General features: G+C 41.2%; 1 protein-coding gene across 1 annotated transcript in view; it reads left to right on the top strand.

The window, feature by feature from the left end:
• MDN1 (midasin AAA ATPase 1) overlaps positions 1-21,215 on the top strand; it is a 121,958-nt gene that overhangs the window by 32,448 nt on the left and 68,295 nt on the right. The window contains exons 36-52 of the mRNA XM_032214966.1: positions 1,019-1,227; positions 2,737-2,859; positions 3,623-3,820; positions 4,056-4,163; positions 4,611-4,799; positions 6,089-6,178; positions 6,284-6,544; positions 8,331-8,598; positions 8,977-9,136; positions 9,755-9,871; positions 13,045-13,253; positions 14,198-14,343; positions 16,112-16,314; positions 18,867-19,087; positions 19,344-19,457; positions 19,843-19,969; positions 20,693-20,802. Coding sequence (XP_032070857.1) covers positions 1,019-1,227; positions 2,737-2,859; positions 3,623-3,820; positions 4,056-4,163; positions 4,611-4,799; positions 6,089-6,178; positions 6,284-6,544; positions 8,331-8,598; positions 8,977-9,136; positions 9,755-9,871; positions 13,045-13,253; positions 14,198-14,343; positions 16,112-16,314; positions 18,867-19,087; positions 19,344-19,457; positions 19,843-19,969; positions 20,693-20,802 — 2,853 coding nt within the window. The remainder of the gene's footprint in view (positions 1-1,018; positions 1,228-2,736; positions 2,860-3,622; positions 3,821-4,055; positions 4,164-4,610; positions 4,800-6,088; positions 6,179-6,283; positions 6,545-8,330; positions 8,599-8,976; positions 9,137-9,754; positions 9,872-13,044; positions 13,254-14,197; positions 14,344-16,111; positions 16,315-18,866; positions 19,088-19,343; positions 19,458-19,842; positions 19,970-20,692; positions 20,803-21,215) is intronic.

Genomic DNA, 21,215 nt, shown 5'->3' with positions numbered 1-21,215 from the left:
TTGTGGGAAAAATAGGGGGAAGAAGGAATATAATGTACATTCACCATCCTGAATTACCTATAAAGTAATGAAGACAAGATGAAGGAAGGAAGGAAGGAAGGAAGGAAGGAAGGAAGGAAGGAAGGAAGGAAGGAACATTTGCACGATTCCCTGTGTAAAAATATGCCTCCTCTGCAAATTAGAAGATAAAATGTCAAGAAGAATGCTTTTAGCTTTCTCTTTGGGGTGCTGGTTTTCAATATGCATGGCATTATGGGTGAATTAATGAGAGAATGTTCAAACATTTGATTCTCCTATCTGTAATAAAAGGTGTTCTTTGATTTTCAGGCATTTCATTGTTGCTTTATGTAGTTAATGACTACTAGTTTAGTTTAGTTTAGTTTTATTGATTTTGTATGCCGCCCACTCCCGAAGGACTCCGGGCGGCTTACAATAAAACAAGGGAGGGGGATAATACACAAAACAACATATTAAAATATACAACAGTCACAATTTCCGAGGGGCTGGATATTTCGAAAGCCCCCGGCCTGCTGGAGCAGCCAGGACTTAACGGCTTTGCGGAAGGCCAGGAGGGTAGTAAGGGTCTGGATCTCCACGGGGAGATCGTTCCAGAGGGCTGGAGCTGCGACAGAGAAGGCTCTCCCCCGGGGAGTCGCCAGTCGACATTGGCTGGCAGATGGGATCCGGAGGAGACCTAACTTGTGTGATCTAATCGGTCTATGGGAGGTGATCAGCAGGAGGCGGTCGATATATACTAGTCACATATAAGGTGAGGGAATCTTAAGTAGAGGAAATAGATCTTGAAGTCTCAGGAAACTCCAAAATTGCCCCCCTGAGAACGGAGCTTTCTCAATGGATATAGCTAAAAGGTCAAATGGAATAAAAATCAGGGGTGGGGGGAAATAAAACAGAATATCCTAGAGAAGGGCATGATTGATTATTTGAAATGTTGGAACAGGAGTTTTCCATACGTCGCTTCGTCATTATTTTAGTCTGTCATCTTTGTTTTTAACCGCAGGCCCACTTTACCAGAAGAACAATCTGGAGGACTATGCTCTAAACGCAGGGACCACTTCAATGAACGCACAGCGGTTGTTGCGAGCCCTGCAGCTAAGCAAACCTATTCTCTTGGAAGGCTCTCCAGGGGTTGGGAAGACGAGCTTAGTGGCTGCCCTGGCCAAGGCTTCAGGAAATTGCCTCAGTCGAATCAATCTCTCTGAACAAACAGTAGGTAGACAGCTGTGGTGCAGCTTGGCATTTCTGACCACGAAAAAAAAAAAACTTTTACTAATGTCAAGAGTCCTCTTAAGTCTTGAAATGCTGCTCACTGAAGAAGGAAACTTAGAAACATGTTAAGTAAATGAATGATATTCCTGCTTTAGAGCAATAGCAATAGCAGTTAGACTTATATACCGCTTCATAGGGCTTTCAGCCCTCTCTAAGCAGTTTACAGAGTCAGCATATTGCCCCCAACAATCAGGGTCCTCATTTTACCCACCTCGGAAGGATGGAAGGCTGAGTCAACCCTGAGCCTGGTGAGATTTGAACTGCAGAACTGCAGTCAGCTGAAGTAGCCTGCAGTGCTGCATTTAACCACTGCGCCACCTCGGCTTTTATCTAGCATTTTGGATCTTTTGGCTCCTGGGGAAAAATAATCTCATCTTCACAATTTCCCCAGAGTTTTCTGTTTTCTTTTCACATGCACAATAGACTCTGCTCTGCTCTGCTCAGCTTTTCGGAAACAATTATTTGAAATATTCTATATTATAATGATACAATTATTAATCTCACTGAGGCCAGGGTGCTTTTTTTCATATCTTAGCCTAAATATCCTGCTATGCCATAACAATAACAACAAAATTATACTTACAATAAAGAGTGAGGCAGGAGCTTTCAATGGAAAACCAGATATATCAAGTATTGTAAGCTGCAGATATCCTTACTTACCATTATGGCTATTTATCAGTGCTTCTTATATTCTTTACCAGAAGTTGTAGGAACTGCGGATGTTCAGCAAAGTTGTCCCAACTTTTTTTTTCCATCTCAAAACTGTTCCTAGCATTTGAGTGGCATGCTAAGGATCACATTCCCAAAGTAGAGGATTAAATCAGGACATAATTTAAATTTTTCATTTGATCTAGTGTCTTAAGGTGCTGGCCTAGAAACCAGAAGACTGGATTTCTAATCCTGCTTTAAGCATGAAAGCCAGCTGGGTGACTTAGGGCCAATTACTGTCTCTCTTAGCCTAAGCTACCTCACAGTGTTCTGAAGAAAATAAGAGGAAGGAGTATTAAATATGTTCTCCCAAGTAGAGTTACTTAAAATGTAATAAAGGGATAAAAATCAAATCATTGAGTTTTTTAAAAAAATAATTGGACTTGGCACAATTTCTCTCCAATGTTTAATTATCACGGTCTTAAAAATTACAAGTGGGTAACAACATTTTGAAGTTTCTAGACATTGCAGCCAAGGTACATGAGTCTCCCAAAGTGTTAGTTGCAATGTCCAGAAACTTTTAAAATGTTGTGAAAACATGCAAAGTCAGCTAGACTGGAATACTGGTGCGTTTATGTGTATATGGTATTCACCGATTGAAAAGAAAATCTAGATTAATTTTTTTTTTGCTCCAATACAGTATTACTGATTATTTTTTGTTTGCATGCCTGGATGGATTTTTTTTTAAATTGCCACCATTTCATATTTGTAAAGCTTGCCATCTCTCTTCTTGTTAATCAGGATATAACAGATTTGTTTGGCACAGATCTGCCTGTTGAAGGAGGCAAAGGTGGGGAATTTGCCTGGCGTGATGGACCATTGCTTGCAGCACTGAAAGCAGGACACTGGATTGTATTAGATGAAGTGAGTACAGCTTCTGTTTATATATAGAGTGTAGAGTGATGGTCTTTCCCCATATATTGTTAAGGCTCTCTAATATTGGAGAGTGGGAGATCGTCCTATCACGTGACACTGCTACATGGAAGGAACTTGGAGTATTAGCAATAGCAGACTTGTATACCGCTTCATAGGACTTTCAGCCCTCTCTAAGCGGTTTACAGAGTCAGCATATCGCCCCCACAGTCTGGGTCCTCATTTCACCCACCTCGGAAGGATAGAAGGCTGAGTCAACCTTGAGCAGGTGAGATTAGAACCGCTGAACTGCAGATAACAGTCAGCTGAAGTGGCCTGCAGTACTGCACCCTAACCACTGCACCACCTCGGCTCTTATTACATGCACACCCACACCCCAGATGTAATAGGACATACAGAAACCATTGGAAATGGATGTCCTGCAAATTACCTCATTCCATGCCATGTATGGCTTTAAAAGTGATAACCAGCATTTTTCATTCGACCTGGAAATCTACAGGGATTGCTATGCAGCAGTGGTGTTCCTGCTGCATCCAGGGGCATCCACACCACACCATTGTCAGTGAATTAGAGAGATCCAAGCGAAAGTTTTGGATGAGGTGGCAAACATACTCCTTCCTCTTTCTGTTTTCCCCACAACAACAACCCTGTAAGGTGGGTTGCGCTGGTCCAAAGTAAATTCATATTGTATGATTTTTTTTTTTTTTTAAAAAAAGGCGAATGTAACCTTTTTATGTTGATATGTCTTAAATAGCTGAACTTGGCTTCTCAGTCAGTGTTAGAAGGCCTGAATGCCTGTTTTGACCACCGGGCAGAGATTTATGTACCTGAATTGGGGATGACTTTTCATGTTCAACACAAGATGACAAAGATCTTCGGATGCCAGAATCCCTACAAGCAAGGAGGTGGCAGAAAAGGATTACCTAAGTCATTTTTGAACAGATTCACACAGGCAAGTTCGTAATTTCTTCCACTGTCCCTTTTGTTTTAACATTTCTTTTAAAATGAATACACCATCTAGATAAACTTGAATGCTAAATTTTTGCTGTCTTTGTGGTAAGGTGTTTTTATTTAAATATATTGACGGAAGTCTTTGTTAAATTCAGCATTGCCAAAGCAATTATATCTTTAGAATACATGTGTCTTCTGTATATAATAATACTTTCCCCCCCTTAAAAATGGCACAGGTTTATATAGACCCACTTTCTGCATCAGATATGGAATACATTGGGAATACTCTTTTTCCAGCCATTGACAGTGAAATAATTGAGAAGATGGTTGAATTCAACAACAAGGTAAATATAATGCCTCCAACTGTGATAAGATAAATAGCAATGCCTCCAACTGTGATAAGATAAATAGCAGTAGCACATAGACTTATATACTGCTTTGTAGTGCTCTAGTACACTTTGTAGTGTAGAGCCCTCTCTAAGCGAATTACAGAATCTGCATATGGCCCCCTACAATTTGAATCTTCATTTTACTGATCTCAGAGGGATGGAAATCTGAGTCAACTTTAAGCTGGACAGGATTGAACTCCTGGGTATGGGCAGAGTTAGCCGGCAATACTGCATTCTAATCACTGCACCCGCATGGCTCCTTGATTGAGGGATAAATAACAAGATTATAAATTGAGATTCTTTATGTGTTATGTGTAATGCTGGGGTATGGCTTTCTAATATAGTTTGAAGTACTAAATCATATTGGTATTCATAATCTTTTGCATTGGTACTTTTATTTAGATTGATCAAGAAATTACAATCGAGAAGAAATGGGGACATAAAGGTGCACCTTGGGAATTTAACTTGCGTGATCTTTTCCGATGGTGTCAGCTAATGCTTAAAGACCAGTCACCTGAGACTTATGACCCTGGCAAACACATGTTTTTGATCTACGGAGAAAGAATGAGAACAAAAACAGACAGAGAAAGGGTAAAGAGCAGAGAGAGTTTATTTGCTTACTTTAGGATTTTGCTTTAATGTCTTGTATATCTGAATTTGCCGTACTGTGTTCAATTGTAGAATTTAAAATGATTTTTGTTAAGACATCCTTTTTTTTCTCCCAAGCATGAATTTAATTATATATATTGGTGCATTGGGTACACCATAGAAAGAACATACAGCATCTATTTCTCAAGCGGGTGCTATTGGAGCAATTCCAGGATTCCTAGGTAGAATGGCTAATATTGACTTGAAACTGAGATCTGAATCTTCCTAAGAAATCCATGGCTGTTTGGTGGTTTTTATGGTTCTGTCTTATGAGAAATGCTGTTCAATATCTATATGCAATCTGTTGGGGAAAGTCATCTAGAGCTTTAGAACTAGATGCCATCAATACATTGGTGATAATTAATTTTAGCGCCCCTTTGCCATTCAAGTCCACAGAAATGGATAATTGTTAGCCTTCTGTCATCATTGCCTAAATTTAATCTGGGGAGAATGAGTTGAAATTAAATCTAGGTAAGATAGAAATAGTATTGGTAAAAAGGAAACTGGATTTGGAGACTGAGGTTCAGCCTCTTGCAGTTTATACCAAAAGTCTCTGTAATGAGTATATAATATGGCCTTGAAGAACAGGGAAGATCTTTATATTCCAGCTTTGCTTTTGTTTTTTTAAAATAATTACTTTAGCAAATTGGTGGAATATAACATCAATACAGAAGTAAAACATTTGGAGGGCTCCAAGCTGCCTACTCCTATTGAAAAGAAAAATTGCATATGTACGTAGATGTATTTCTTTGTATATGTTCACTTGGATCGTGGAGTTTCCAAAACTTCATCTGATGATAGCGTGATTGAGGTCTGTCTTCTTCCCAAGCACTGGCAATTTATCTGAGTTATGACTTGAAGGAATAATTTACAGATTATTCAACTCCTTAGATCCTTAAAAATCAGCCTTTAAAATTATTCACAATTCCGTGCCAGTCACACTTCATACACTAATCTCAGATGAGCATAGTCAAATTTTACTCTCTGAGTTGTAGAATTTCTGCCAATAAACAACCTCAAGTATTAAAAATGAGACAGATTACCTTGAATCAGGTGATTTTAAATGTCTGCTACAGGATTACATATGGTCCTTTTGGGAAAGAAAAGTTTTGGATAAAGACATTCTGTAATAGTTCATAGGAAGATTGCAAGGTGGGGGGAGAATGAACATTATTCATTAATGCATTATTCAATATGAATGTTATTTGGTTGTTTCTTTTTTATCTATTTAGGTAGTGTCTCTCTTCAAGGACATTTTTGGGGAGAATTATAACCCCTATACAGGAAGTAGGCAATTTTACATCACACCTTATGACATTCAGGTAAAAGGAAATAAAAACTATTAACAATTGTTCTATTATTTTGTTGACCTTTCTGTTTCTCCCTATTTACATATGAAAGTAATGCTGTATTTGTTTTCCCCAAAGGTTGGCTACTCAATCCTCTCTCGCGCCAATTATGTCCCGCCTCCAGGCAGAAATCTGTCACTTCTCCACCATTCACTACAGCCTCTGGAAGCCATCATGAAATGTGTACATATGAGCTGGATGGTAATCTTGGTGGGCCCAGCTGCTGCTGGCAAGACCAGCCTGCTTCAGTTACTAGCATATCTAACAGGCCATGAGTTAAAAATTATGCCAATGAACAGTTCTATGGATACTACAGAGCTATTAGGTGGATTTGAGCAAGTACGTGTTTACTCTATATTTTTTGCAGTTCTTATTCATTTTTAAATAAAATAGGATTGATATAACTAGAGGTTCCATAATATGTGTGAATAGAGAAGGAACAGGTAAATTTTTAAAAATTGTGGGCTGTAGACATCCTGCTAGATGATGTTGGGCCTTGGCACTGTGCCAAAAATTGGGGGAGGGAGCAGAGAATAGTAATAGGCTTATTACTTATTACTCACAGTGTTTTTCAGCCCTCTCTAAGCAGTTTACAGAGTGAGCATACAGCCCCAAAAATCTGGGTCTTCATTTTACCGAACTCAGAAGGATGGAAGGCTGAGCCTGGTGAGACTCAAATTGGCAAATTGCTGGCAGCCAGCAGAAGTAGCCTGCAGTTCTGCATTCTAACCACTGTGCCACCACGGCTCAATAGTCTTCTGCAAGTTTTAAAAGCTTCCATGGCCCCAAAAACTTACTTTTGCAGTAGGAGGGTAGAACTGTCATCTTTATGCTGACTCTGCCTGAAGGATTGGGTGATTTAAATCAAATCAAATTTCCTTCTTTCTTTATTGGCTGGGACCATGATAATGGGGAGCAATTCTTGAAATTATTTTTCTCGATCAATAGCAGTTTCCTAATGGCAAAAAACATTTGTTGAAGTTTCATGTTACCACCCAAGGGAATCTTATATTCATTTCCCAAGTCTCTTTTTTCACAAAGAAATCTGGATTCATGTCTTTGGTAGCTTGGGTGGTTGTGTAACAAAAATGAATAGCCTCCCACATTCTAATAATCGGGTTACAATAAACAAGAATACCGTTTAATGGTGGAGTCCTTGGTGCTCCCTGAATTTGGTTGTTTTCTTGCAAAGTTTCATTATCCAACTAAGTAGCATTATCAGGGCTAAACATCAGCCCACTGGTGATATTACCTAGTTGGATAATGAAACATCTGCAAGGAAACAACCAAAGCTGAAAGAGCTCCAAGGATCCCACAAGCACTTTACATTAGTCTGTAAGGAAGATGGGAAAGTTGGCTACAAGAGAAACACTGATCAGAAGCTGTTCCACCTTTTTCTTTAACCTTGTCCATGCTAACAAGGCTAACTACTTCCTTAACTACCGTATTTTTCCGAGTATAAAATGCACCTTTTCCCTCAAAGAAGAGGCTGAAAATCTGGGTGCGTCTTATACACTGAATACAGCATTTTTTGCCTCCCGAAACCAAGCCCCTTCAGCAAAATGGCAGTGCAGAGCCTGTAGAAGGCTTTCAGAGAGCTCCTGGGGGCTGGGGAAGGCAGAAATGAGTGAAAGACGGGCCATTTTTTGCTTGATTTTTTTTTCCAGGGAGGGAGCCCCCAGGAGTACTCTATAAACCTCCTAAAGGCTATGCATGCAATGGGCCAGTTTTTGAAAAAAAATGGGCCAGTTTTTGAAAAAAAATGGGCCAGTTTTTGAAAAAAATGGTCCAATTTTTCCTTGTTTTGGGGAAACAATACCCCCCCCAGGAGCACTCTGCAAGCCCCCTAAAGGCTTTTGGGGGGGGGGGACGGGCCTGTTTTCACAAATAACACGGCAGTTTTGGAAGGTTTGCAGACTGCAAAACCTTTTTTTTTAAAATTTGCCTCTTCAAAACCTTGGTATGTCTTATACTCTGGTGCGTCTTATACTCCGAAAAATACGTTGCATATTGTCAGGTTAGTTCTGTTTGAAGACAGAGCGTTCATTCAGAATAAGTAGTTGAACTCCAGTTGTAATATGGCAGTCAGATGCAATTGTGACTGATGTGTTAATATCTTCTGTAGGTTGACATCATTCGGCCGTGGAAATTCTTACTGGAAAAGGTAGAGAATGTGGTCAGCACCCTTCTAAGAGATAGTCTCCTCCATACCATGTGCCAGGAGGATGCTGAAGGTCTCTTGCGCTCCTGGAGTAATTTCATTCTTAATTTCAAACCCAAATCTCTTGGGGAAGGGAATCAAAATATAACCATTGAATTGGTGAATAAATTGGAAGGGGTGCTTGTGCTAGTCCAGAAACTCATTACCAAGATCAACTCATTTTCAAAGTCAGGTATGCAGGAAAGGCAAAGCCTTTTTTAATATTATAGTATTAATATATAATTTATAATTGTGTGCGTGCGTGCGCATGTGTTAGCATTTTGTTTCCTTGTTTTGAGCATTTATTCATTTGAGGAGCCAAATTTGCTGCTTTATTGCAACTATTGCTCTTTTAAAGGACAATATATATTCCTAAAGTCATTACTCTTATGTTTTCATTTCAGCTTCATAGCAATTACAAATTCTAATGAAAATAAGGATGGTTAACCAAAATGCATATATTGTTTTTTCTGTGATCAACAGTTTTTAGGGCTAATGTTTGAAAACGTTGAAGGCCAGCTTCTTGATGCACAGAAATATTGAAACCTTTTTTTGGCTACTCTCATTCTAGAATTTTCAACACTTGTGGAAGAGTTTCGTCACTTCAAGTTGCAAGTAGTTCAATTTATGAATAGCCACAACCATGGGACTTTTGAATGGGTTGATGGGATGTTAGTTCAGGCTTTAGAGGCTGGAGACTGGCTTTTAATGGACAATGTAAACTTCTGCAGGTAAAATTACTATAGGAATTACAATTTTGTTTTTACCTACTATCGTAAAAAAAAAAGAAGAAGCAGAAAATGGTTCTACTAAACATCTGGTGTATCATAAAGACTTTCCTAATATTATTGTATAACATTCAGTTCTTAACAAGATTTTCTCTCCATTTCTACTGCAGCTTAGATAATGATTCATATGGGGTTTAATCTGTTTTGCCTCAAAAAAGATCTTTGAGGATACCAGATTATTCAGCACATTTGATCTCACACCTGACTTGCATTTTATAGGGGGAAAAAACCTGAAACTATATTTTGTATTTTCTCACATCCCTATTATTCTCGTATAATGCAAGCTGGCACATATGTACAAATTGTTGAAGTAAGAGGGTCATTCCCAGCATCCCAGATGTCTTGTTGATAGATGGGATCTTATTCTTCCAAGGCACATGTCATTATTTTATATATGCATATAGAGTAATGAAATTCACCAGTGAATAAGCTGATAAATGATTAAAAATGATGATTGATTTCTGTTTCTTAAAAATGAAATATCTGTATTGTTTCCTCCTGAATTTGTTTTGAATTCATTTCATAACTGAGGTTGCTGTGGTTTCCCTTTTTAACTTGCAGCCCTTCTGTGTTAGACCGCTTGAATGCTCTGCTTGAACCCAAAGGAGTCCTGACCTTGAGTGAAAGAGGAGTGACAGATGGAGTAACTCCCAGTGTTGTTCCTCACCCGAATTTCAGGTACTGTTCCTAAGCAGGTACTGAGCGTTTGTAGAAATGTCTTTTGAATTAATAATTCCCATCTTTTATAAATATCCCTTTGAAATTAGATATAGAGTTGGGTTTCATTCATCTTGGAAGTGCACAGACGTTCATTTTCATTAGAGATCTTTTTCCATACCAAGCACAGAAACAGAACAGAAAGGTCAATTTGGTCTAGTAGTTAAGGCACCAGGGCTAGAAGAAGGAAGCTATTAAAATTGGAGCAGAAAACAGCTGTCAAATCATAAAATCTTAAATAATGACCCAAATGGGGAAAAAAATTCCCTGTTTTACATTAAGCAACGATGGGAGTATAGTCTAACCTATAGTATCAAATTCATCATATGTACAAGCATTTTAGATTGGTGGGTGGAGCGATTTAGGAAACTACTTAGTAAAGGCTTCATGGGGGGATTTTAGAGATTTAGAGATTTATTAATATTTGTAGGCCGCCCTTTTCCCTGAGGGGACTCAGGGCGGCTCACATAAAATAGGGGAAGGGGAGATACAGACATTAAGATAAGACATATAATAAAATAATAAACAACATACATTCATCATTCGGGAGGGGAATTATCCTTGTCCCCAGGCCTGACGGGCGAGCCAGTTCTTCAAGGCTGTGCGGAAGGCCTGGACGGTGGCGAGGGTGCGAATCTCTACGGGGAGCTCGTTCCAAAGGGTCGGGGCTACTACTGAGAAGGCCCTCCTCCTTGTAGTTGCCAGCCGACACTGGCTGGCCGATGGTATACGGAGGAGGCCTAATCTATGTGATCTTATTGGTCGCAGGGATGTAATTGGCAGAAGGCGGTCTCTCAAGTATCCAGATCCACTGCCATGTAGGGCTTTATGGGTGACTAATAGCACCTTGAAGCGCATCCGGAGATCGACAGGTAGCCAGCGCAGCTCGCGGAGGATAGGTGTTATGCGGGTGAACCGAGGTGCACCCACAATCACTCGCGCGGCCGCATTCTGTACTAGCTGAAGTCGCCGGATGCTCTTCAAGGGCAGCCCCATGTAGAGCACGTTGCAGTATTCCAGCCTAGAGGTCACAAGGGCCCGGGTGACTGTTGTGAGAGCCTCCCGATTCAGGTAGGGTCGCAACTGGCGCACCAGGCGAACCTGGGCGAATGCCCCCCTGGTCACAGCCATTAAATGGTGGTCAAACGATAGCTGTGAGTCCAGGAGGACTCCCAAGTTGCGAACCCTCTCTGAGGGGTGTAGAATTTGACCCCCCAGCCTGAGTGATGGAATATTGGTCGAATCTCTGGGAGGGAAACACAACAGCCACTCGGTCTTTTCTGGGTTGAGCACGAGCTTGTTAACCCTCATCCAGTCCATAACAGCTTCGAGGCCGCGGTTCATCACGTCTGCCGCTTCATTGAGTTGGCACGGGGCGGACAGATACAGTTGAGTATCGTCCGCATATTGATGGTATCTAATCCCGTGCCTGCGAATGATCTCACCCAGCGGTTTCATGTAGATGTTGAATAGTAGGGGGGATAAGACCGAGCCCTGAGGCACCCCATAAGTTAGGGGCCTAGGGGACGATCTCTGCCCCCCCACTAACACCGACTGCGACCTGTCCGAGAGGTAGGAGGAGAACCACCGCAACACGGCGCCTCCCACTCCCACCTCCCGCAGTCGTCGCAGAAGGATACCATGGTCGATGGTATCGAAAGCCGCTGAGAGGTCGAGGAGAACCAGGATGGAGGAATGTCCTCCATCTCTGGCCCTCCAGAGATCATCGGTCAATGCGACCAAAGCGGTTTCTGTGCTGTAACCGGGTCTGAAGCCTGACTGGAAGGGGTCTAGATAGTTTGCTTCCTCCAAGGACCGCTGGAGCTGGAAGGCCACCACCTTCTCAACAACCTTCCCCAGAAAGGGGAGGTTGGAGACTGGACGATAATTATTAAGGATAGCTGGATCCAAAGATGGCTTCTTCAGGAGGGGTCTCACCACCGCCGCTTTCAGTGCGGCGGGGAAGTTCCCCTCCCGAAGTGAGGCGGTGACAACCGCCTGGATCCAGCCTCGTGTCACCTCACTGCAGTTAGTAACTAACCATGAGGGACACGGATCCAGTACACAGGTGGAGGTACTTACAGCCCTCATGGCCTTGTCCACATCCCCGGGGGTAACGTCTTGAAACTCAACCCAGAGTTGTTCAAATTGATCCTCCTGTGCCTCGGCTGGAGCTGCAGGGGTGGAGTCCAAGTCCGACCGAAACCGAGCAATTTTGTCCGCTAAGAATTGGGCATACTCTTCGGCTCTGCCCTGCAAGGGTTCCCCCGCTTCCCTTTTGTTCAGTAGGGAGCGGGTTATCCTAAACAGGGCGGCCGGGCGGGACTCAGCGGACGCAACCAAGGTGGCTATATGGGATCTTTTTGCAGCCCTAAGTGCCCTGGTGTATTCCTTGGTGCAGGTGGTTACCATTGCTCGGTTCGCTTCGGACTTATCGGACCTCCAACGGTGCTCTAGGCATCTCCTCCGGCGCTTCATCTCCCGGAGTTCCTCGGTGAACCAAGGAGGTCTCCGGGATCCGCCGCCTCGGAGGGGCCGCAGTGGCGCAATCCGGTCGAGGGTCTCCGATGCTGCCGAGTGCCACGCAGCAACCAGAGTCTCCACCGGACTGTGGGCGAAAGTGTCAGGAATAGCCCCAAGCTCTGTCTGGAACCTTGACGGTTCCATAAGACGCCTGGGGCGGAACCACCTGGTCGGTTCCTCCTCCCTACAGTGGGGGTTTGGTCTCCGAAAGTCGAGCCTCAGTAGGCAGTGGTCTGACCACGACAGGGGTATGATGTCGTTCCCCCTCAGACCAAGATCACAAATCCACTGCTCCGAGAGAAATACAAGGTCAAGCATGTGTCCCGCCGAATGGGTTGGGCCTCGAATTACTTGGGTCAAGCCCATGGCTGTCATGGAAGCCATGAACTCCTGCGCCCCCTCCGAGTTTTCACCGAGCGACGGCAAATTAAAGTCCCCCAGGACCATCAGCCTAGGGAACTCAACTGCCAGCTCGGCTACCGACTCGAGGAGCGAGGGGAGGGCTGCTGCACGTGTCTTACAAAGTCCTTGAGTTGTCTCTTTTTCTACTGCGTCTCCCACTCTATTTTAGCAACAAAATAAGATGCTGGATGTTCTGCTCTTGTTAATAGACTTTTTCTTTCAATGGATCCCTCACACGGGGAAATATCGCGAGCCATGCGGAATCGTGGCGTTGAAGTCTATATTCCAGGGGATACCCATGAAAATCCATTGGATCCTCATGATGTGAAGCTGCTGTTGCATGGCCTGGGGCTGTTGGGAAATGGTATATGTGAAACGCTCATAGCTGTGCACACAGAAGCCAAGGAAACTTTAGCAGGTGAGATGCGCATATCGTAACTTGACAGACGATGGATAAATTTCTTAGCTTAGATATACTAGAGCACGGATGTCAAACTTGTGGCATATCGTTGCTGTCACGTGATGTTTCACGTAATTTTTCCTATTTGCATAGCTGGGTGGGCATGTCCTGTGCATGACACCCCTCTGTTTGAGGGTTCTTTAAAAAGACCATGTATATGAAGCACATTTTATAAGCTATTAATCAACACTTTAGTTGATTAATTCTCACTTTAGTGTAAATAACCAGGCTCAAAGTTTTGTTTATAATGCTGGAAAAGATGGAAGGAAAGAGAAGAAAAGGACAAACAGCAGGGGCAATGGGTACCACATTGGAAGAATCACCCTGTTTCCCTGAAAATTAGACCTCCCCGGATAATAAGACCTCCCCAAAAATATTGCAACACAACAGCAGCCATGAGGTGACCATGCTCGCTGCCTCTGCACCTCCAAAATAATAAGACCTCTCTGAAAATAAGGCCAAGTGCTTATTTCGGGGGGCAAAAGAAAATAAGAGCCTGTCTTATTTTTGGGGAAACACGGTAACCAGTTTGGAGGACCGATACTTCTGGAAAAAATCTAGCTATGTGGTGGTTGTTGAAGGAATCGAAACCAACTTTATAGCACACAATTAAGTTACTTATTTTGCTGTTCAGAAATAAAACACGAATTTGTTTATGTTGCTTTTAAAACAGTAACAAAAAAAGTAAAAGACAACAAAATACAATAATTATGACAGAAATACATCCACATGAAAAGTGCATTAAGAGAAAAGGTTTTTAAAAATTATAACAAAGACAAAGGGGAAGACCATGTAATTTACCATTTCAACAGTAAATAGTTACCATTCTCTATTATTTAATGCAAATATTCCTCAAATGCATAGTGAACATGCTCACTGGATGATGACATATTGCATTTTAGGTTCCACATATACTCTTTCAACTCTGATCCACGCTGCCACACTGATTGTGCAGCGGTTGCACCGAGGACTTGGCCTAGCAAAGAGTTTCTACAACGCATGTTGGGAGGTTTATGCATCTGCACAGCAGTCCCCAAAGGACAAAAAGGTAATCTGCTTTCAGATATAATCTGGTTTGTAGAAGAAAAACAAAAGAATTTGCTTGTTTACAATGTATCCCATGTTTTCACAAACATTAACTCTCATACACCTGATAAAAATGGATCCAATAACAAAGCGAATACATTAGCCAAGAAGTAGAATGTGTTTTTTATTCAAGATTAATCCCAAAATTTCTTAAAATAACTTGAATCTATCTTAAAATGTATTAGACTTTTAAGACTGGAGCAGTTAGAATTGGGTCAGCTGCGTATTTTAAAATGCATGTCATGAATTTATCCCTATTTCTTCTTAGAATCTAAGAAATTGACCTACTCTGTCTAGCTCTTCTAAAATATTAAATTATAATGCATTATTGGGATCTCAAACTGAATAATAATAGGAGTAATTCTTGAGTTACAACCACTATTGAGGCTGGGATCTCAATAGTTGAGGTGAAGCAGTCATTAAATAAGAGGTCACATGACTGGTTTACTCAACTACTGCAATCTCAGCACTTCTGGTTGTAGTTGTTAAGTGATCTTAAGATTGTTAAGTGGACAAAGTCCTAGGTAATGAGTGTGGGGAGCTTTAGGGAAGGTAGAGGTGACCAGGGGGATCTGATGCAGGCTGTGTTTCTCCACTCAGGAGCTGAAAATCCTCCCTGCCAAAATCTAAGCATGATTTCCAGCCGAGTGGAGAAACACTCTTATGTGGCCTACATCTTCCCCATGCCATCCTCCCACCAAGCACCTGCCCTTCTTACCTTACTGTGGTCTCTTTGCTCAAGAGCTGAAATCCTACTTGGATTTCAGTTCTTCATCTCTGGATGATGGCTGAAAGACAGGGGTGGGTTTCTCGTCCCGTTCCAACCGGTTCGGTTGGAACGGGGCCGGCGGCGTCCTCATGCACGCGCGCGGTGCACGCATGCGTACTAGCGTCTGCACGACGCTCCAGCTGCTCTTGGACAATCGCGCAGCCGCTGTATATGTCCTGCGCATGCGTGGAAGCGCAGAACTCGTCAAAACCGGGTAAGGACCGCGGGCGGGTGGGCGCGCCCTTCGCCGTTCCCAGAAGTTACTTACTTCCGGGTTCGGCGACCAACCAGTTCACAGGAACCACCGCGAACCAGTTGAAACCCACCCCTGCTGAAAGAGTTCCCAGCGAAGGGATTTTAGCTTCATGCAAGCAGACATGAAGGATTTGAGCTCCATGCCTGCTTTCATGGAGCCGAAAATCTTTGACATGGAATTCTTTCATTTAACACCACCACCCCCACTTCACCCCACCCCAAAATGAATGTTTTTGGCAGCAGGTTGTAACCTTCCCCGTTAGCTTACCCATCGACTTTCTGGGGAATCCAGCAGAGAACAAATAGTAAGACTGAAAATACCGATCATATATTTTTCAACCAGTAATAAGTGTGACCAGATTGCCAAGCGCTCAGAATGGGATAACATGACTTGAAAGGGGAGGTGGGGAGAGATTTTGCAAGTTTGATTGTCTTCTTGCAGATGTTTCATTACCAAGCCAGGTAACATCATCAGTGATAGTAGGGAGTGTGGTTTGCTAGAGCATTAGAGCATCTGCAAGAAACAACCAAGCTTAGAGAGCACCAGGGACTCTGCAGAGGAATTGTGTGTTTGTTGAAGTAATGTTATCTAACTCTTGATTTTCACACTGTTCAATGAAAGCACTTTCATTTTTCATACTTTACAATAGAGGAAGTCTGGTATAACCTCCTCTTTTGCAATCTTTTGTATGTCCTTATATGTTAGCTTGTGCTTGATTTGATAATGAAGCATGTTTCCACATTGGAGTCAGATGAAACAAAGGACACTTCTCTCCTTGCCTTGGGATTATGGCCAGATTCTGCCTGCAGTGCTGTGTTTGCAGCTGAAGATTCTCTGCTGTCTACAGTTCATAGTGATGTGCAAGTCCTAGCCTATTGCCTGAACAGACTGAATCTAAAAAGCAACAGGTGGGCAAGAAATGTTTCATTTGGCAATTGTTGGGTTAACATTCCTAGGTGAATTATCATATTTTTCGGAGTATAAGATGCACCTCCCCCCCCCAAAAAAGAGGGCAAAAATTTGGGTGCATCTTATACACTGAGGCTTATAGCCCCACCCAACCCCACCAGAGGCCAAAAATGTGAGGCATGGAGGCAGCGATGGTCTGTGACAATTCCTGCAGTCTGGAACAGCTGATTAAGGGTATTCCTGCAGTCTGATTCAGCCGCCAATCACATTCAGAAAGCACAGTAATTGATTCAGCAGGATTCAAAATAATAATAATATACAATACATTACCAAAAGCAGGTTTTCCAAGGTGGCAGTAAATACAAGCAAAACTCAAGCGGTTTCACTTTCAGTTCTCGGCTAAGCCAGACTCCTTCCTGTCTCCTTGTTACTCACACAGCAGATTTCAGAGTCCAAATAGCCCTCATTGGCGGACTTAGTTGCTATGTCTATTCATTAGCTGATCTTGTTACCGTGTGTCAGCTGAATACCATGGATGCTGGTGAGCAGAGGCAGATTTTATTTTTATTTTTATTTTCCTCCCCAAACACTAAGGTGTGTCTTATACGCCAGAGCATCTTATCCTCTGAAAAATACGGTAATTCTCGCTGATGATCATTTTCTGGCTCCAGAGAAAGAACCCATCCCTAATAACTCTACAGCAGGGGTGTCCAACTTTGGCAACTTTAAGATTTGAGGACTTCAACACCCAGAATTCCAAACCAACTAAGTTGCTAAGGTTTGGACACTCCTGCTCTACAGAAACCAGCTGGAATTTTTCTTCAAAAAGAAGTTCACCAGAACTTCTAAGTCCTGTACACAATTCAACCAAAACGATATATTTAAAAATCCTAAAAATACCACTGAACAAGTAGCAAATAGAAAGAAAAGAAAAGTGGAAAGAAAAGCAAGCTGAAACAAAGATAAGAAATAGCACAAAGATGAGATTTTTTTTTTATCATAGGGAATTACGAGTTACATCTTAATGGAAAATACCACAGTTCAGTTTTTAAAACATTAAATCTGTACCAAGTGGGAACATATAGTTTTATTTTCCTCTCTGTCGAAATAAAGCCAATTCAAAGGCTGAGGATTAATAATTTACCCGCTTCCCTGAAAATAAGACCTCCCCGGATAATAAGCCCAAATCGGCCTTTTGAGCACATGTGCTAAAATAAGCCCTCCCCTGAAAATAAGCCCTCCCTGAAAATATTGCAACACATCAGCAGCCATGAGGTGACCATGCTCGCCGCCTCCTGCACCTCAAAAATAATAAGGCCTTCCCGAAAATAAGGCCAAGCGTTTATTTCAGGGGTCAAAAGAAAATGAGATCCTTTCTTATTTTTGAGGAAACATGGTAGTACACGGGCATCTTGCAAGTAATCACATAGTTAAACGTTTATTCAAGGCTTCTCATTTGGGAGATATACTTCAACAAAGCTGTCAATAACTAAACTTAAGGCTGTCAGGGCTGCATTGTCTCTAGCATTTGTAGATTTCCCTGACATTGTATGCCATACATTAAATAAGTAAGTATGTAAGTGACTATAGGATTTGAAACATAGGCTAATTGGTTCTCCAAAAGAGTGTGTGGTAAGGATACAGGGAAGGCTGATATCATTGGTCCTCTTCTGCCTGAAATGATAGCCTTCCTTTATACCAGCCCTGGAGTATACTTAAAATGGCACTTTAATTCTGTTAAATGTATATGTGACAATGAAATACATGTTTTGGGGGAATCACCATATAATTATGGAGGTATGAATTGGAATGGGGGGTGGTGTGTCTGTGTGAATGTCCTGAAGAGAGGGGAGGGGCGACTTTTATATGTTCAGTTTCAACTGCAGAGTCTTCTTCAACTAATTTAGCTCAGTTGAAAGCCTCTGTATGGTTAACTATAGGCATGACAGAGCCTTCTCCCTGGATAGTTGCATGCAGAGATGCTATCAAGGGAAAGGGGAAATTGGCATCCTTCAGGCTCTCCCCACATATGATGGTTGTCATCTATAAGGTGTGAAGGTGTGCTTTTAAAGCAAAATCATAACAAAATACAGATAATATTAAGATTTGTGGCTACTTTTAGCCCTGTGTACACATTATTTCTCATTAGGGTTTCTCTTTCTTAATTGTAACTAAGAATGCAAAATGTAGTTAAGGATTAGATCTCAAATCTTGATGTAATGGGGTTGAAAGCCCTACTTGCATCTAAGCATTTAATATCAAATAATACCTAATTTGGCTATATGCAGTAATTCCTGCCCATTGGACATTATTCCTTCATTACTGACTAAAAATGATTTCTCCTCCTGGGCATTCTCCCAATTGGTTCTGAAGGTTTGGGTAGCATCTTCTCCATCAAATTGGGAGAAATTGCAATAGGAAAGTGTGCCATTGGAGGAACTTACTCTTAAGGAGAAATGTCTCTCCCAGATCTTTGGCATTTATATAGAGATGATAATGTGTCCTTTCTATTGCATTGTTTTTTTAAAAATAAATAAAACTTCTGTTTCAGGAAATTTCCTCTAAATATACGTGACTTTGAGAAAATTCTGTGGTCTGCAAATTCAGATTGTCTCAAATTTGCTGCAGTAGAGATGAATGAGTCGTGGGCGGATGACTTAGAAGTTCTTTCTGCAGCTGTTAAGTTATTCATAGAGAAAGCTACCAATCAGGACTGGACACTGAGAGTTGGATGGCTTAATCAGATAAAAACGAATTTAGCCGAAGTACCTGGTAAGTATCAGCTCTTACCTTCTAGTGATTGTAATGTTTATAATGCTGAAAGGCAACCTGGATGGATGGATGCATGGAAGGGTGGATGCATGGATGGATATTATCCTAGTTTGTTGCCTAGAACAAAAAGGTAAAATAGTTATCTAATGGAATGAATTAGTATATTCTGGCAAACACAGTCAGGTATATTGGCTAAAAGTTGGTGGACTTGATCTCAGCCTAAGCTTTCAATTCTATTACTACTACTACTCTGCAGATTCTGTGTACACTCAGCTGGAAGCAGGTGCTGCCTCTCTGAATAACTTCTACTTCAGCCCCCTCTCAAGTGGAATTGGCAATGTAATAAAGATGCTGCAGCCAAAAATGACCGGTAAGACTATTTCTTTTCCCCTGCGCATATTTTGTATGTGTTCTCCTCTTGAAGCTTTCAGATGATGAACACTAAGAAACAGGAATGCGATTTTTAAAGCTTTTATAATCACTTTCTGAATATTCTGGTTAAAAAAGAGGTGAAGAATAAATTGAGCTAAATAAACAAGAATATTTTTGGAAAACCCTTTTTCTTTTGACACTAGGCATAGGAAGTAATTGAATGTCGGGTAAAATACATTTGTTTTCTGTTTTGTTTTTAAAAAAATTTAACCTCTATATAATTGCAGGCAAATGTCACATTCAATAGAGTGTGTCTATCTCATAGTATCAGAGAGATAATAAATAAGCATACCAGTCTTCTCATTGGCCATTTATCTTTTTAGATGAGCATGTGATTCCTATGGATCCAAGATGGAACATGCAGTGCTTGGATACAATTAGCAAGTCCGGCGGTTGTGATACAGAACACTCAAACCAGCTGCTTATCCTTCTAAACTCACTTTCAAATCGGTGAGTTTAATTATGAGTAACTTTTTTTTATCAGAAGAGTTAAAAGCTTGCCATTACCAGGCATGTATATGAGAGAAAGAAACATGTCCAAAAAAACCCCTATAATCAGTTTTCCATATTCTCATCAGTGGTGGGATTCAAAAATTTTACTACCGGTTCTGTGGGCATGGCTTGGTTGGCGTGACTTGGTGGGTGAGGCAGGGGAAGGATACTGCAAAATCCCCATTTCCTCCCAATCAGCTGGGACTCAGGAGGCAGAGAATAGATGGGGGTGGGGTTAGTAAGAGGTGATATTTGCTGGTTCGCCAAACTACTCAAAATTTCTGCTACTGGTTTTCCAGAACTGGTCAGAACCTGCTGAATACCACCTCTGATTCTCATACTTTTAATAAAACAGGGTTCTATTGCTTTTTTCTGAATCCCTCACATGATTTATGAGTGAATGCATGTTCCTGTTCTAAAATAAATCCTCCAAAATTCATAAATTGCTTCTCATTATTGTTGATTATCACATAAAGAATAATATACTCCCATTTCTACTCTCCTGTTGCCTTATAAAAATTATAAATTGGTTGGCATGGTCCATTTTATTGTAGTGATATCCTAGAACATTTGGCGTTATATTAGTGCAACATTGATATAATGAAATTTATTTTGTGAGTTGTGTGTTTCCTACTCCAAGAATTTCAGTGACATTTGTTGTGTATTGTGTTGTAATTACAGGGCAATCCTGTTTCTGAACCGGGAGAGAAAGAGTTATGTTGAAAGAAGTTTGATTAATATCAAAAAAACCAGAACTAGCGCTTTGAGGATATCTGTAGAGTTATATAAAGGTATGTGTTATGCTTCTGCTTTTAATACGTGAAAATTCAGCAACCTAATATGTCTTCTAATCATAATGGCTGAAATGAATAAAGAAGCTATAGTTGAAAGTAGATTTAACTTTATAAAATTCCATATCTAAGGAGGGTTTTTTTTTTTTTTTGAATGAACATTTGATAGAATGTGGCATAGTTCTTGATCCTGTCAAGGAAAAAAAACATGCAGGTTGCTACTTTTCATATGTTTGAAGCACAATTTTCTTAATACCTAATCTTGGCAGAGACTTGTATGTGTTGTCCAAAATTTACAAAGCATCAAGTTGGCATATTCTCATTTTAGTCCATTGGGAATTCAGGAGTTCATGATTTTTTTTAATAGAAAAACTTTTATTGTTAAAAGAAAAAAAAAACTTTGGACATGGTGA

This window comes from Thamnophis elegans, chromosome 4 (genome assembly GCF_009769535.1).
Source record: "Thamnophis elegans isolate rThaEle1 chromosome 4, rThaEle1.pri, whole genome shotgun sequence".
NCBI lineage: Eukaryota > Metazoa > Chordata > Lepidosauria > Squamata > Colubridae > Thamnophis > Thamnophis elegans.
This window is presented reverse-complemented; position numbering and strand designations above follow the sequence as displayed.